Source organism: Mixophyes fleayi, chromosome 11 (genome assembly GCF_038048845.1).
Source record: "Mixophyes fleayi isolate aMixFle1 chromosome 11, aMixFle1.hap1, whole genome shotgun sequence".
NCBI classification, from domain to species: domain Eukaryota; kingdom Metazoa; phylum Chordata; class Amphibia; order Anura; family Limnodynastidae; genus Mixophyes; species Mixophyes fleayi.
Genome location: NC_134412.1, coordinates 6,479,434 through 6,496,611, shown reverse-complemented (window position 1 = coordinate 6,496,611; position 17,178 = coordinate 6,479,434). Strand labels below are relative to the sequence as shown.

At 40.5% G+C, this 17,178-nt stretch overlaps 1 protein-coding gene across 1 annotated transcript; it reads right to left on the bottom strand.

Moving 5' to 3' along the window:
• Nucleotides 1-380: 380 nt before the first annotated feature.
• Nucleotides 381-15,340, bottom strand: LOC142106989 (IgGFc-binding protein-like). The gene is made up of 12 exons (XM_075190087.1): nt 15,266-15,340; nt 13,937-13,987; nt 11,696-12,922; nt 11,166-11,473; nt 10,330-10,843; nt 8,524-9,110; nt 7,029-7,524; nt 6,118-6,539; nt 3,744-4,245; nt 2,602-2,780; nt 2,234-2,521; nt 381-825 (listed from the first exon to the last, which is right to left on the bottom strand). Exons 2-12 carry the CDS (start codon nt 13,983-13,985, stop codon nt 583-585), a joined length of 4,815 nt encoding a protein of 1,604 aa, XP_075046188.1. The 5' UTR covers nt 13,986-13,987; nt 15,266-15,340; the 3' UTR covers nt 381-582.
• Nucleotides 15,341-17,178: the final 1,838 nt, after the last annotated feature.

The following is a 17,178-nucleotide window of genomic DNA, read 5'->3' as shown; positions in this document are numbered from 1 at the left end:
CCAGACAGTTGTCCTACCCCGGGCGATTTTAGGGGGCGATTAAGGCCCCGCCCCCTTTCTGTGTTCTAAGGCTGCCGGGCGGCTGCACAGTATGTGTAGGTCCGTTCAGCAGTGAAAGTGTGCTGTCCCGCTGCTCTGATTGTGTAAAACACAATCAGAGCAGCCGGGCAGCAAACTGTCACTGTTGAACGGACCTACACAGCGTGCAGCTGTCGGCAGCAAGCCCCTGGTAGGGGAGGGGGGGGGGGGGGGGGGGGAACCATCCAAGTGGACTCCCTAGAGTATTGCAGTATGCTCCCGTCAGCTCACCAACAGTTGGCTGTGACAGTCAGACACTTTGTACTTCACTTCCTTGTCATTCCATAAATATGAACACAACACCTTGTACAAAGATTTTTTATTTTTTATCAATTTGGTGATCACAACTGATACAGTGCAACTGTGCCAACATATGGTACCCACATCTAAAGAATCAAAAAAGGCAGTTGTACAATAGTGAGTGTATTAGATTCTCAGAAGGGTCAGTAGATGAAAGTACCTTAGCATAAACAGGCAACACTATTACAGGGACTAATGGTCCAATTACCAATAGTACAAGTCATCTGCTCTCCAGTGGTCCATGGAGCAGTCAGAACTGTTCCCAGAAGCACACGCTCCACAGTACTGAGTAGAGAAAGACTCGGCAACCTCAATGATAAATTCTCCTGACGAGCTGAATAAAATGTCGATCTTCCCAGGCTGGCCAATGGACACAACATCCATCCATCTGGAAAGGAACAGGTCTGGAGCCACGGTCAGAGGTAGAGTCACCATATTATCATTTACCTGTTGGAGAGGGGAGGGGAAGAAATGAAGACTTCAGAATACCAAGATCACCCTAAATGTAGTAATATATATATATATATACTCATCTTAAAAAAAAAAAAAAATTAATGTCTTCATGCAACTAGTTTTTGTGCACCTTAGTCTTAATCGCCTGTTCAGCCATGTGTACCCAGTTTTGAAGTGGGCAATTCATAAGTGCCCTGTAGACAATCAGAGCAGGATGTGCACAACATAGCAGCTCAGGAGCCAAATAGGCCAGTGTGTGCAGAGCCTAGTAGAACAGGGTTAGCAAATGTGAGTAGGTGAGAATGTCTTCTGTACTAGAGACCCTGGTGGTCCAGGGCCTATGCTTGTTTGAAAGAATCTATTACACCCCTAATAGACGTAGCATAATTTCCATACTAGACTCCTTAGTTCACTCTGCTGCTGTAGAATCCTTCCTGGGACACTGAGAGTCCTGGGGCCCTCTTTGGATGATGACATGTGGAGCAGGCTTAGAGACTGGTTTCCATCTAACCCAATTAAGTAAACTCCTATATGGCTTATTCTAAACGGCTCTTGTGCCTTCCTGGACACAAGAGGTTTATTACTTTACCCTTATGCTGGAGGGGAATTTCACCATATATTTTGATAACTATATGTTGAACTGAAAACCACCCTTAAGGATGGGCAGCTACTTATGGACCAGTGCAGTCTGCTTGCCCCCTTGGCTAAAGTCAGCCAGCTCTTGTATATTGCCTCCATGGATTGCATCACTTCCCTGTAACAGATAAATGATGAGAACAATTGTTTATGTTTCATTCTCCCTCACTTCCTCCTACTCAGCTCCATGCTAGTATGTCTGGGCCCCATATGATAAACATACCGTCTGTAGTGTATACCTTGTTGTCCAAGACAGTTTCCTTATCCATTAGTTCTGTTCATAACTCATATTTCCCCCCCTAACAGGTGCTCGGCAACTACACTCCCTTCTTATCCCCTTCCCAGTTTCTTCCATTTTTCCTTATATGCAAAATATCTTGTATTGATGGACATTACGCCTGTAACATCTCATTGCAACAGGAACAGCAGAAAATAGACCTTGTTCTATTGTTTCTCATACATTTGTGAAAGGAACAAAAACCTTCAGGTAGGTTAATTGCCTGCTGAGAACTTAACCCTAGTCTGTGGTAGGGAATTTTAACTATACATTGACTACCAAGGAAGAATAGTCAATATAAAATATGGTTCCACTGCATGTGTAGAAGTAAAGGGAGAGTGCTTAAAAGGGAGCAACAAGATCAATAAACACAGTTCAGTTGCAACAGCAGTAAACAGTCAGTATAAGCAGATGTCACAAGTTCCCACCAGGTTTCCATGATGGTTTTATCTAGGCTTAAGGTATGTTTTACTTCTATAATTCACTCACCCAAACATCAAGGAGAGAATTGATGGTGATGAAGCTTTGTTCGAAGAATATGTAGAGTCTGACGGGTAGAGGAGAGTCCAGGAGCAGAACAATTCTCAGCCACTCAGGAGAAGAGTCGTTGCACTTCCTCAATAGGTCATATGTACCATTCATACTATGACTACAATTACCACCAAAAGTAGTGATGTTCTGATCATTTACAATGCAGAGCAGGCACTCTGATTGGGATTGGTCATTGGGGTCACAGATGAGATATTTTGCATGGATTGGGTCAAGGGTTGTCTGCATCTGAAGATTAAAAATCAGGATTACTTTACACAAAGACTGCTCAAACCATAGTGCAAATAAATAGATGTTATGAGACATACATAGCTATTGTTTTCCGCCACGGTGCATGTTTCTTTAGGGACACAATCCATTCCATCCCAGAGCAATCCCTCCATGCATCTGCAGCCTTCCAAGCAGGTATCGGAGCATCTGCCCTCCATGCAGCTGCTACAGGATTTTGTGCAAAGTTCATATTCTCCTCCTCGGGGACAAGGAAATGCTAGAACAAATATTTAAAAAACAAATAAAAATGAAGCTTCGAGAACTAGAGCAGTTCTATCCAAAGTATGTTTCAAGGTTTATAATGCCAGTTAAAATAGGCAAATTTTTCTACCACCACCAACTATTTTATTGCCAGGGCATCTCAGCCATATGTTCCATTACTAGTCTGTACATGGGCAATAGAACCGAAACAGAAAGCAAGCCACAAGAAAACATGAGGTTAAAGATAATCCAATGGTGGCAAATTTAAGATGGGTTGGTGAATTTAACACTGGGGATTGGTGTTTACCATGCAACAGGGAGTTTCCGCAATAGGCTTATCTATGCAAAAGCATGATGATGCCTTTACCTTGGCAGGGTTGACACGTCTTCATAATGTATCTTTGCCATCAAAGAATCTCAAACACCTGGGATTAACCTTTGGTAAAACTGCCAAGGGTCTAAAGGGTATTAAAGCAGTAGAGTGATAAATTAGGGTTTTTCACTTTCTACAGCTCCCCCAGTAAGGCTTCCTTTACTTTCCATAATTTGGCTGACTAATGTATGAGATTGGAATGTCCAACATCTATAGTTGACTAGGTTAAGGCCTATGAAAACTATATTTGTAGTGTGCTGGACAGCACAAAGTATCTTGGCTGGACATCAAGACCATCTGTACACTATGCCAACAGCCATCACTTAGATCAGTCTGATCTTGGTGAAACTCCTGTATTCTCTCTCACTATAGGTTCTGATAAAAGGGGGACACCAGCCATGATTGCTAGACTGGAGGATGTAGATAGACCATTTTATATTATCCATACCTCCCTGTATGGAGACACATAATCTGGACAAAATAACCAAGTTCATCCACAAAATGGACACTTTTAAGAGACTCCAGCCCTTGAGGTCTGTGGATCACCCATGGCACCTACAGCATTGTTTGAGAAACGACCAGTTTATAAAACAGATTAAAACTTACGGCAGAAGCTGTCGTTTCTCCAAGGCTCGATGAGGATACTTTGGGATTGGCACAAAGACACATAATCCTGAAGGTCCTGACAGATTATAGAGGTATCATTCGCACACAAATGACTCTGGCATGAGTTGTAGTAACTGTCAGGGTTGAGGATATTGTGGCAATTCTTAAATGGGCTCTCTTCACCCAAGAACAAGCTGCAGCCATTAGCATTTCCACTTATGTTACAGCCCAACTTCTCAGGCACCTTTTCAACACAGTGGAATGGTCCATGGTACAGGTCAGCTGAAGTCTCCAACTCCGTAATACTAGCATTCTGGAGTGTACACAAACCACATATGTTGTCTTGGTAAGCAGCAGGAAGTAAGATTACCAGAAGTCTATGTGGATCATACTCTATAACCAGACCAAAGTCGGACTCTAGGATTAACAGAGATCCATTAAACCTCAGCCTGAGTGAGTGAGGAATCAGGTAGGCAGGTAGAGCCATCAGGGACCCATTGACCTGAGAAGGGAGACAGCAAGTTTATAAAGCTTATTAGACATTTATATCTGTTTGAAATAAGGAACTACAACCATTTTTATGTTTGTTCCTTAATGAGCAAGATCTTAACAGTAATCAAGGATTGCTTCTTTAAAAAAGTTTTGCTAGTGACATTTAAAACTGCAATTTTAGAAAGGCAGAATTGCATGCGCAGTTTGCAAAAAAAAACCTAAAAAAAAAACCACACATCTATATATTCTATTAAGATCTTTAGCATTGTACCAGAAGGTATTTAATATGCCGACAGTCAAGGTGGGATTCTTGGTGTTCCATTTGAAGACTTCAAAACACAGGTACCCATAACCAAATTTGACAAATTGATCAACTGCACCCCTACCGCACTTGTACACTGGGGCATGAGCAAACAGAACTTGCATTACAAGTCCTGTCCCAGCTCTCCACACAAGATACACTAGCACTTGCTCTAGTGTATAGTGAGGACTGGATTTGCAGATACATCCCCATTAATAGAAGATCTCAAAATATAGACAAGCAGAAAGTGTAATGCCACCAGGTAGCTAGCAGAATTTTATGTCTACAAGGGGAAGGAATACACCAAAGCACACACTGCTATGAGTGTAAGCAAGTTACCACATGACACTATAAGGCAAGTCTCAACTAATATTTTCCCCACAGCAGATGGAAACCACAAAGGCTTTATATTTTTACTTTGGGATTGATCAGGGCCTACATTAATGGGTCAGACCTCTACATATCCCATGGACACAATACACAGAATGGCTTACATTACTAGCAACATTGGAATGCCCCTTTACACTTTCAATTGATAAAACAGAAAGTAGACTTTGTACCAAAAGGTTAATTACTGGGTGATGGGCTGTCTGCCGTTTCTCACTCCTGTATGCTCCAGCTGGTAAGATGGACTACTCCTGCTGACATTCTAATTTTTATATAGGGTGTTCATTACATACTACTAGTGGGAAAGTAGTAATGGTGGAATCTCGGGTGCCATGTTGGGACTAGGTTGAACATTAAACACATTTTTGATTCAGAAAATTCAATCAACCTTATAAAGAAACCAAGGTAACACAAAGCCACATGGAAAAGATAGACTTGTGCACAATGGTTGCCCAAAGTCCATACATTTTACTTTTCTAAGGTTTTGTCTAAAGATACCATTTAAATACAAATTTATGGATTCTCCCTCAAAAAGACATGAGCTGACCAGGCATGGACAGTACAGTGTACACAAATCGTTACGGTGCAACAAGTTTGACCTAATTGGATTGAAGCCTCCTTTAGGCTCCTGGATAGTCGAGCAACATTATAATGACTCCTGCAGAAAGCATCACTTAGAAATCCTGATGTGCCAGGTCTGCAGGAGATGCAGTTGTGCCCAGCTGTGGGAAATGTGCAAGTAACACTGAGCAAACCCAAGGGGTAGTGTGTCCATCCTATTTCTAAACCTGACCCAATTACATCAGGTGTCAGGAGAGCTCTGGGTGGAGATAAAAGGGATTGCAAGACAATAGAAGCTCTTCAGGACTAACCCATGCCATTGTAGACTAAATACTTTATATGCCCATAGATTGATATTTGCATTTGACAGATTAGTAGCTGAACAAATACAGATGAGGAGCTATAGAGGAGCTATAGAGGCGGCAATTTAACAGCCACCACAGAAGACTGGAGAAAATTTAGAGTTGTGCTTTTATATACTGTACTAGTCGTTAGAAATGAATGGGCATCCATGGGCTATAGCACCAAGTTACAAATTTTTTTAAAAAGGAATTTATGCAACAACTGTGTGTGGGGAAATTAAACATATCCAATTTAAACTTCTATTGCAGTCATCAGCACATCTCTACGTACCCAAACACGGTTCTCTTCTCCACTCTTCCACATTACAAAGTGCCTCCCATAGACCTCCACTATGAGATTTTCTGCACATTCATTTCTTTGGGTTGTATAATTTATTGCAATGGAAGAGAAAACTTGTGTATTGTGATCCATGCACGCCTTTGCCAAGAACAAGCTACACTCTCCAGTAATCAGTTGATGCTTCATTCTATCGCACAACTGGACAAAATCTGGACCAATCTGAAAACTGCAGCTGGTTGCATTTGAAGGTAGACATTCTGGTTTGTTAGGACTAACAAGGCATCCTGTGTCAGTGGTTAGTGTAGACATAGATGAACGAATGATGTAGTTGCTGGGAGGTGGAATAGAGGCTTTTGGTAGGTTAACTGCTGAAGTAGATGGTATGGAAGACTGTGGTGACATCGTTGAAGATTCTGTAGACTCCATGTATGGTGCAGGATGGAGGAAGAAGGAGGAAGAGGGAGAGAAATGAAGTGTTGATAATATGTAGAGAAAACCACACAAAGCTATAGTACTCCCATGCAGAATCCTGGCTGTTGCATTAGCTCACTTGCAGGTTTTGTATTTTATTTGCAGCTATACTATGACTACTGCAAGTAGATAACTAAAAGGAGGAATTCTAGCTTTAGTTTACATTTTATAATATGGGGAAGTTTAGAAGACCAAAATGAGGTTTAATGCAATATTGTCCTCAACCACTTTATAGACTATGGGGTAGAGGAGGCCAACACCCCCCCCCCCCCCCCCCCCCGCCCACATGTTCTAATTTCCCTGGCCAAATAAAGCCACATTTAGGTTTCAGAACCTATTGCAGTCTTCTAAACTTTAGAAAATATCTAATAGGTTGTTCCTCCAATTACTTGGCATTCACTGGAATAAGTCTGAAATCATTAACTACTCACCACAAAACCCTTCATTTCTCCAGGAATGGATGACAGCTGTAGCTTCCTGGCATGCAGCAGTGTATCTGGACAGACTCCGACACAAGATACTCTGACTCCCATTGTGGTGGCACATGTCAGCAAGACAAGCCTGGAAATAGGGGCCATGATTAACCTTCTGGTGGCAGTCTCTGAAGGGTCCTAGGGAATCATTGAGAATTCCACATAGATTCTGTGACCCATAGTATAGATCTTGCTCCAAGGCACAGCGGGAGCAGTTTCCTTGGCAATAGTTGTTACATGAAGACTCCAATGACACCGGGCTGGTTAAGGAGACACACAAACCACAGACTGCACCCAAGTAGGAGAACGGAATCCGGATATCAAGATGTCCAGATATGTTGAACATAACCACCAGCCCCAGCTCGGATTTCAAGATCATTAAATCCAGACCATCTCTATAGATCTGTAGTTGGTTTTCCATTATATAAGGAGTCTGTACCAAGATCCCATCCACCTACAGAATTAGAGAGGATTAGAGTTCATCTGTTTCAAACACATACAAGTATCAGATTTCCAAATTATATATTTAGAAAGAAAAAAAATACTTCTACACACCGAGTAGGTTAACAGCTTTACAAATTAAATCAAATGCCAAAACCACAGAATGCGATCAGTCCCTTCAAGATGCAGAAGCAAAACGGCTACCATCACAAGCTCCTAAAGATAGCATTCAGTCAGATGGACCAGTAATCTTGCCAGCTGCATGAAATGTGAAGACTACCACTCACTAGACTTCCTACACTCTGAAGTGTTTTTTACTTCAAGGAAAAAGCAGCTAGTTTGCTCCTGGACAAATCATGGTGCAATGCAAAGGGGTGCACAGAGGCTTATTGATGGCAAAACTTTGCTATACAGGAACTTGCTGGTTACATATATAAATGCATAAAGTACAAATGTTCAGTAGTTTCCTCTAGCTCCATGTTTACTGAACTTCTTTGACCTGCCCTTGGTACATCCACATTCCATACACAGAAATGTTGCATCCTTAAGGGCTCACACCCACATGCGTTTATTATGAGCAATATTTTAAATGCTTGCAAGACCTGAAAAATGTGACTGAACCATTGCTTGTGTCACCATACCCAGTGCAGTTTACTAGCTCATGCCAATAGTGACACCTTGGGAAGGTGGGCACAAGGCTTAATGTAATTTAATGAATCAAGTTAATCTGCCCCAACCTCCCTACTACATGAGGTCAGGCATCATGGCATTACAGTAATGAGCCACAATGTGATTAACAATGCCATGCACCCATCTCCACTATATTACCTTTGTTATGACCCACATTGGTTATTGAAAGTCATCAGTTACCATAATATTGTGGTTCCTGTTCAAACTATTAATCCTGATATTAACAATGACAGCATAAAAGCAGTTATTTTCTCATTTCCAAATATTGTAAGATGTAATGCAAAGGGCAGGATATAAATTCCTAATTTTACAGTTCACTAACCTGAATTTCTCCTTTGTAGTCCTGGATTAAGGTTACAGTTTTACCATAAATCGTAATATTAACAGCCCTGGTATACAATGTCTCTTGCTCTCCTTGGGCGTTTACCAGGTAAATGTCAAATTTTTCAGACCCAGAGTCCTGAGTACAGACACCGATCATCTTTGATTCACAGGAACTCTGAACGTTGTAGGTTTGTTGATCAAATGCCACATAATGAGTACCTCCATACACAGAGCATGAAAGATATGGTAGAGGTTTGCACATCCACCAGTACACAGCCAGTTCACACCTATAACCTAGAGCACATCCTTGGGTTTCACTGCACTCCACCTTGGAATCAAAGCAACGGCACAGTGAACGGCAATCATTGGAAAGAAATTCCGCTCCTGAAGCATAGGAAAGATCCTGCCAGGTGCATCCAAACTCTTCTGGGACAAGACAGCTGCCCATGTGAGGTGGAAGTCCATCATTGCAAACACAAGCCTCATAGCACATGTTCTGGTCATAATCGGAGCCCTGGTTGCCCAGGCAAGTTGTAGGACAGGACGAGCAGCTTTCATAATGACTAGCATAAGGACATTGTAGATCTGCAAGAGTTAGAATGATAGTTATGAAAGGATCTATAATGCCGGTGATAACTTATTATAAAATAACTCTGAATAAACTTGTAACACAGCAACTTACTATACAATGCGTCTCTGCAAGCTAACATTGTTCCATTTGGAAGTTTAAACTAAATAGAATTTAAATGTATAGAATTTTATAGAGTTCTATAGCACTGTATGGTTTTAAGTTTTATTTTTATACAAGTTATTTGAAAATTCCACTGTAGTAGTAACAATGGTCAACGTGCCAATTAGTATGTTGATTGATACATGTACGGTGAGTAACCAAATGTTGATTGACCTTTTCAACTTGCTTTAACCTGACAGATAGCCATCTCTGTGGAAACTACACATCATAGTGGAGAAACACATCAGGGGGAACACCTTTGAACCGTGATCACAGGACTGAATTATAATTCTACTGATTGGATTGACTGATTTAAGAGATCACAATCTGAGTTGGATTCCACCATCAATATTGCAAATTCTCCCTTTTTATGAAGCCTGGAGTGTGGCAAGATCGATATAACAGAGAGAACAAGTTTAAATTGCAGAAGAGTGATTCGGCATGTAGCTCTAGCAGGCGGAGCTAAAAGCCGCTTGCAGGACCTCAGATGTATGGAGTATGATCTGTATCTCCAGATTGTTATACTGATGGCTGTATTATATGAATGATCGTGACTGAAAAAGGAATTGTGATCCACATAAGAGTGGTGTATATCATTCAACGAATGTGTGTCTTGTACTGTGTGCTAATCCAGTGATCTCTTATCAAAAATTCTGGATTATGTAGTGAATTATTGCCTATGAGACCTTTTTGTTTTTTATCCCCTCCCTATATGTACACTATAGGAGATTTCAACAAAATTTAAGGCCAAAATTAGTCCAGATTAATGGTTTAGTGGATTATGTTTTGCCATTTTCTTCACTTTATACATATATTAATGACTGTACAAATAAATTTTATTATACATTTTAAATCTATGGTGGCATTTATTAGATGGAGTTTTTGTCCTTGTTTGTTTTTGTCTATTAAAATTGAAGTTGATGCACAACTTCTATAAATAAGCAATTTTTTCTTATCCAAGTATAGTAATTATTATTTTAATCAGTTTTGTATCTATACTATAGAAGGTATAGACTGCTATAGTCAGCGCCAGGTTTTTCTGCCCATTTGGGTTTAGAATTGTAGAAAACTTACCACATTGACCAATATTTCTCCATCCAGTCAAGTTTACTCCTTCAATCCCACATGCGAGTGCGTAGGCCTCCAATGCCAAGCAAGAAACACCAATGTTACAGACGTCAAACTTACAGCTTTCAACAAAAGGTTCTGGATCCAAAAGTGAGTGACAATCCTGAAAAGGTCCAGGTGCCACCATCAATTGACAAAATGGGAAGGCTGCAATACTACTTGTATTATCACATGGTTTAATATTCAATCCACCGGGATTACAAGTTCCTTCATTTTCAATTGCAGGTTGTCCAAATCCTGGTCCAGTTGAATTTAACAGTTCCTTAGGGTTCTGGTCAACACAAACCCCAGAGAGACTTGCATAATATCTACTAGAAATTTGAAGGTGGAGAAAACCTTGGTCACCGATTAGGATATGTAGCCCAAAAGATGTAGTCAGGAATGTGGACAAGCCATAACGTGTTATATTGAGTCTGCCATCTTGGAGCGTTATTGGGGGATACATCACCTCCCCATCCACCTGAAGAAAAGTCAAAGCAAAAACATAGATAGAAAAAGATAAGTCATTAATCTTATGGACTACAGTATTTTGTTCTCTAAAGCCCTCAAGAAGATCTCATTCCCATTGCATTCTTTAGCACTGGTAAATTCTTAGGGTTTTTTTTAGCATTTTTTGGCATAAAGCAAGCATGCTTTTTATGTTTAGAGTTAATTCTAACAAGAACAATTCACTCCTAAAAAGGAAATGGATAGGGCCAGAGATTTTGTTCATCTACTGTGCAATTCAACCAGGTATATGAATGTCTAAAGACCTTCAGCAGCAACATTCCATATCTACTTACAGAGACATATCCAGGTTCTCCAGCTTGTGTCACCAAAGTTAGCCCAAATGCCTTTATCTTCATCGTGAAGTCAAAATTGTTCTCTTTTTCCACACTAAATGGAAGTAAACTCAAATCATCTCCTTGTGAAGCAATTAGAATACTTGAGCAGTTACCAGACCTAAATTTGTAGGTTCCATAGATGGTCCTGAAGTGTGTCCTCCCCCAGGCCATGCATGTCTTGGGTGCAAGTGAAACACAAGTAGACCTGTCCTCGGATGCTTGGCAGAGAGAAGGATCCGTGCATTCAAACCCACAGAGGTGATATACTGAAAGTAAAGGATGATAGGTGTTCAGATTGCACATGGACAGAGATTACCAGTAAGGATTGTGGTTCATGAATAAGTTGCCCTAAAGTAACATTGGTACATTGCAGCTTTTATATACAAGTTAAGTTATGTTTTAGTTTTAAACAAGTATTTATCTCCATTGCAGAGATTTTAAGAGCAACATATCAGCTAGAACATAAAAGATGAAAATGTAACACTTACCTCTATCCAAGCATATGCCAGGTACCGCATACAAATTAAACCTTGACATACCAATTGTGACCAAGCTAAAATCATGCCCAGGATTACATATGAAATGGTAGCCAGTTTCCTGTTCTAGAATCAGAACTGCTGCTATAAGGTCTGTCCCTTCAATACTGTTCCATTCTAGCTGAGATAATGGCTTGTGATTAAGCTCTAGCCCTTTCTGACTATCTGCATGGGCAACCAGCATCACAGCGTTCATATAACCAGGCACAGAAACAATAGAGTACGTAACGCAAGCCTTTTCCACTGGAGAAAGGATGTAGAATCCATCCAGGCTGAAGGACTTGTACATCCCTCCATTGGCATACATCAAAACCATAATTATTCCAGGACTAGAAATGAGAAGAGACTTGGTCGCTTCAGCTTCCAGCGCTACTGTGGTCCCAGGAATAACAGTCGTATTGGTCACATTGTTGCCACATACCACCTCCACCATAGTCTGTCTAGAGGCAAGGATATAGACATTGTTGGTAGGGTTGTAAAATGGGAGTGGTGGAACCACAAAGTGTGAACCCCATGCAGTTACTGGAGGAAGCTGCAAGCAAACATGGTTACACCATACATGCATTTCAGCACAACTGTGACCGGCAAACACTGCTACGGGCTCCTGCGACACCAGATGGCTGCCAGACAAGCTTTGATTGCTCTGGAGTTGTACAGATTCCCAAGGGCCAAGGGTTAAACCAAGCTGTTCACCAGGCAAGTAGGTGGTGTTCTCAAATTTTACCAATGCCTTTAACGAGACCAGAACAAGGTTAACATTGGGGCCGTTAATTAATGCCATCTGTGGGAAAGTCCCTTCAGGCCCAGAGCTTGGAGTCATTATGTAGTATTCAGTTCCCCAATCCATTACTGGAGAAACCACCACTACACTCTGGGTGTAGGCCCTCCTGTTTGTTGCCACCACAGATATTGGCTTGTTGGAAGTGATGCAGACAGTCCCGTTCCATCTGGAAGAGTGCAAAATCTCAGCTTTCTTTGGTAATGCAACAGTCATGGGAGTGCCGGGTCTTAGAGAAACTACCTTACTATAGTTTCCGTTTGGTAGCCAAATGTTGGCTTGAGTGTCAGGAAAGAATGCGGTGAGGACGACATGCAGACTAGGTTTTCCAAGAGTGGGCAAGAAGTTCTGCATAAATACTACAGCAAAGTCTGTGCCCGGCTGCTCACACAGAGTAAGACCTATAGAGGAAAAAAAATATAATGTTGTTAAGAGGCCTCCAGTCACCAATTGTTATTACATCCGCCTACATATCTATGTATATCCTTTCCTTTTTATATAGGTGTAACATTTTAAGGTTCCCAATAAAGCAATCTAGAAGACAGGTAACTGCATAATTGACACCCAACATAGGACACAGAAATACTACATATTTGCTAAGTGACTTTAGATGTTCTCAAAACAACTTCCCCCTTCCTTGCAGTGGGTATGAGCAGTCAAATGAAAGGGTTTTTAGACCATGTCCATCACTACCCCAACTGACATCCTTATCTAGGAAACACATATTTTGGCATCTCAGTTTGGCCATTCCTCTCACTCAGTGGCAAAACTACCATTGGTTTAGCACACAGGGAGCTAGAGAGCTGTGGGACCCATTCCCCTCCTCCCCACTTTCCTGCTCCAGGGTCCAGTTTGTTAGTTCTGCCTCTGCTCCCACTGTCCTGATTTTAGCAGGTCAGTCCACATTTTAGGGCTCTTGTGGGTAGGGAGGCATGTACTGGTCAGCCTTGCAGTTTACAGGGACCACCCCCCAGTCATGGCATAGCCACATCCATTTAGCCATGACCAAGCCCCTGGCCTCACTAGTTGGAAAAGACATTATTGGAAGATAGTTTATTTCTTTGCAAATTTCTTTGTTTCAGAGAATATTTTTAATAGATGTTCTAAAATACAGGTTTACTTAATTTTGAGCCACCAAATATATAAATCCAGGTGCCAACTAAAAAAACCTTTGCAATCAGGTTCTCTCAAATCAGGGTACCAAATCCTATATCACAATATACAGATAAAGCGCCACTACACTAAATACATTTTAAATTCATATAAAACACTCATCTTAAACAAATTTCATCAATTCATTCAAAATGACACCACATGATTAAATGTCCCAGGTTCCATTTTCTCAATAATCAGTGAATAAAATTTGCACAATTTTAAGCAAATAAGTGGTTTTGTAAATGTAAAGATCCACTTACCTCTTAGGCACAGAAAGGCCCAGAGTAACAGAAAATGCTTCATACCCATTGCTGCAACAAAGGAAACAATGAGGTTAGAAAGTTGCATTTATAGATCACAAAAATGTGTAAACTTTGATATCTCCATTAACCTCTTATTGGAGAAACATAGCGCACAGAGCACAAATACAATTAAACAAAATCATGTCCTTTTGTGCCAACACTTATATATTGAGGATTAGCACCATGCTTTGCTCAGAATTATTATTTTTATACACAGAAAACTTCAATTAAACTTTTCCTCTTGTTCTCAATAAAGCACATGTGTGGATAGAGGACCATTTCCTCCCATGATCCAGAGACACGGTGCTTGGGTAGTATACATCTGCCCAAATACACCCTAGTACAGGTTATTAATTAAAGGACATCTAATCTGAATTAAAGTGTTCTCACATTACACAAACCCATTAGAGGGAGAGGCTGCTAGATCAGCATAAGTAAACTAAACATAATCACTGTAATGTAGTCTCCAGATATAAAAATAAAAAAATAAATTAGATTTCATACAATTTAGATTAATTATAGATAAACAGAACATAGGGAGGGTCCTGTTCATAAGAGCTGACATCCTAATTGGAAAATAGCACAGCTGAAATAAGTCATACTTGCCAACTCTCCCGGAATGTCCGGGAGACTCCCGCATTTTGCGAGAGTCTCCCGGACTCCCGGGCGAGTGTGGCAATCTCCCGAATTCTGCCCACTTCACTAGGAAGTGCCCACTTCCTAGTGAAGTGGGCAGAATTAGATCCCAAACGCCGCGATTCCCGATGAATCGCGGCGTTTAGCCCCGCCCCCCGCTGTCAAATGACGCAATTTGCGTCATGACGTCACAGGGGGCGGGGCCGAAATGACGCGATTTTGGCCGCCCCGCCCCCTCACGCCCCCCTCCACTGGCTGGCTCCCGGAAGAGAGCTGAAGAAAGTAGGTAAGTATGAAATAAGTAGACAATGTGGCTTAAATCCCTTATACAAACTGCCATAAACATTGTCACTTCAAAGAATTAGAACAAAATAAAACCTCCACAAATTTAGACTTTTATACCATGAGTTGGGATTCCCACCCACTGAGATAGCTGCATCACTTGTCCTCATAGACATAACAATACAATAACCCCAGGTAAGCCCCATCTTCTCTATAAGAAGCACAAACTCATATATACAAGTAGTAGTGTTTACACAAGTATAATGGGATAATATCTACCCTGCACTTTATTAGGTGTATTTCTGATGTTTGTAGCATTTAGAAGTTGTATTCTAGTTAGTTTGAAATAGAAACACAGAACAAACTCACCTTAGTATGAGAGTGCCCACATACTACACAAATCACACCTGCAAAACCTCCAACCAGATCCCCAACACAGCAGACTGTGAGCAATGTCTGAGAGGGGCAGCTCTTAGGCCTAATATCCTGTCTGCAATCAATGTCTACTATTGGCTATTAACCAAATGAATGCCAGAAACCTATATGTTGTACAAGCAGTGCATTCACTTTTAAACCAGTCCATCTGACAGGTCAGGTTTTCATACTAGCACTAGTTGAGCGCCACATAGCAGACGTAGGAAGACTTGGTCAATTCTCAAACAAGAAAACCTAATTTAAAACTGCGGTTGGAGGAGGATCATTCTGATCAAGGAGTATATATATATATATATATATATATATATATATATATATATATATTTATATATAAATAAAGCCCAGAAATGAGTTCTCTGTACAGCACTGCGAAATTAGTGGCGCTATCTAAATAAATAGATGATCAGACTGATGTTTTTTTTTATTGTTTCTTAATGTTGTTATCTTTCCAATTTAACAAAAAACAAAAAAGCATTGCTGGGCCAGCGGAGCGACACACATCTCTACAGGTGTGGGGAACAAATCATGTTTAAAAAAAAGTATAAAAATAGATGTAATTGATATAAAAAAAATGTTAAACATAAAAGCAACAGAAAACTTTATATTGTAAATGAAATAAATATTCAAAAAATAAAGCATTTTTTAATGATTTTAATCCCTTATTTCCATCCAGAAACTGCGATAAAAGAACAGGTATTGCGGAGGTACAAGTACCACCACAATACTAAATAGGCTTCCCCACTTAACCTTACAGCAATGTCTATTACTGAAGATAACAGAGTAACCATCTGATGTGTAGGACCGAGCAAGAAAAGTCTAATCATCAGCAAAAAATCCTTTTCGCCCCTTGATAAATCAGCCCCTTACTGTGTTGTATATATATATAATATAATGAGCCTCCTGTTATGATTTATGTTGTTCAGGTCTGTGTTTTATATTCTGCTAATAACCGGTAGGTGGCGCTGTTCTTCTGTTAAGATTTCCCATTAATTTTAGCGCGTGCGGAGAGCCCACTGAGATGTATGGCCCATTGAAATGAATGGCCCATTGAAATAAATTAGGAGAGAAGCTCTGCTCTTAAATAGATTAACAATAATAATAGTTTTTAAAAATGACAGCGCTATGCGCTAATCAGCCTGCATGGGGGCCACTTGCTAAACTAGTACGCAGCGCCAGACAAGCTGGACAGATTCCATTATAATATGGAAACCACAGCTTGGGTGGTGTGGATAATCAATATATTCAACATGGAAGTTGAATAATACAGGTTATGTTATGCTGACATGCTTAGGATGTAACGAGTTAACAATTTTAGCTGACAAATGAATATGTAGACTTTTAGCAGAAGTTAGATACATGCTTATGAAGTAATGTAATAATCTAAACTTATAAATGACAACTGATCTAAGAAGTGTACCCTCCATGATGTTAAAAAGTAAAGTTGCGGTCTGACTACTTGGCACATGGACTGTTGTAGAGAGAAGTTGAAAGAAATTGTAAGTGACTTGTAAATTGGGTGATATTATTGGTTTAATGTCTGAAGTGATGCTTTTATCTACGTATTGCTTTTATGGTTTTAATCTATAAAGGAGATGTAAAATTATTGGAAGTTCGCCAATGTTCGTTTTTTATTTAATGGTCTGTATTGTACGTACAAAATAAACCAACATATTACAATAAGTCTTCGTCTCTGAGTTGGTCCATAACTTGGGGTCCTCCCGTCATTCAGCATGGGGCCGGAGACCGTTGATGGGATCTGCAAAAAAAGGGAGAACCGGCCCTCCCCTTCGAGCCCTAGGGCGTAGGTGCCAAGGTAACAGTAATGAATATACCACCACAGTAGTCAC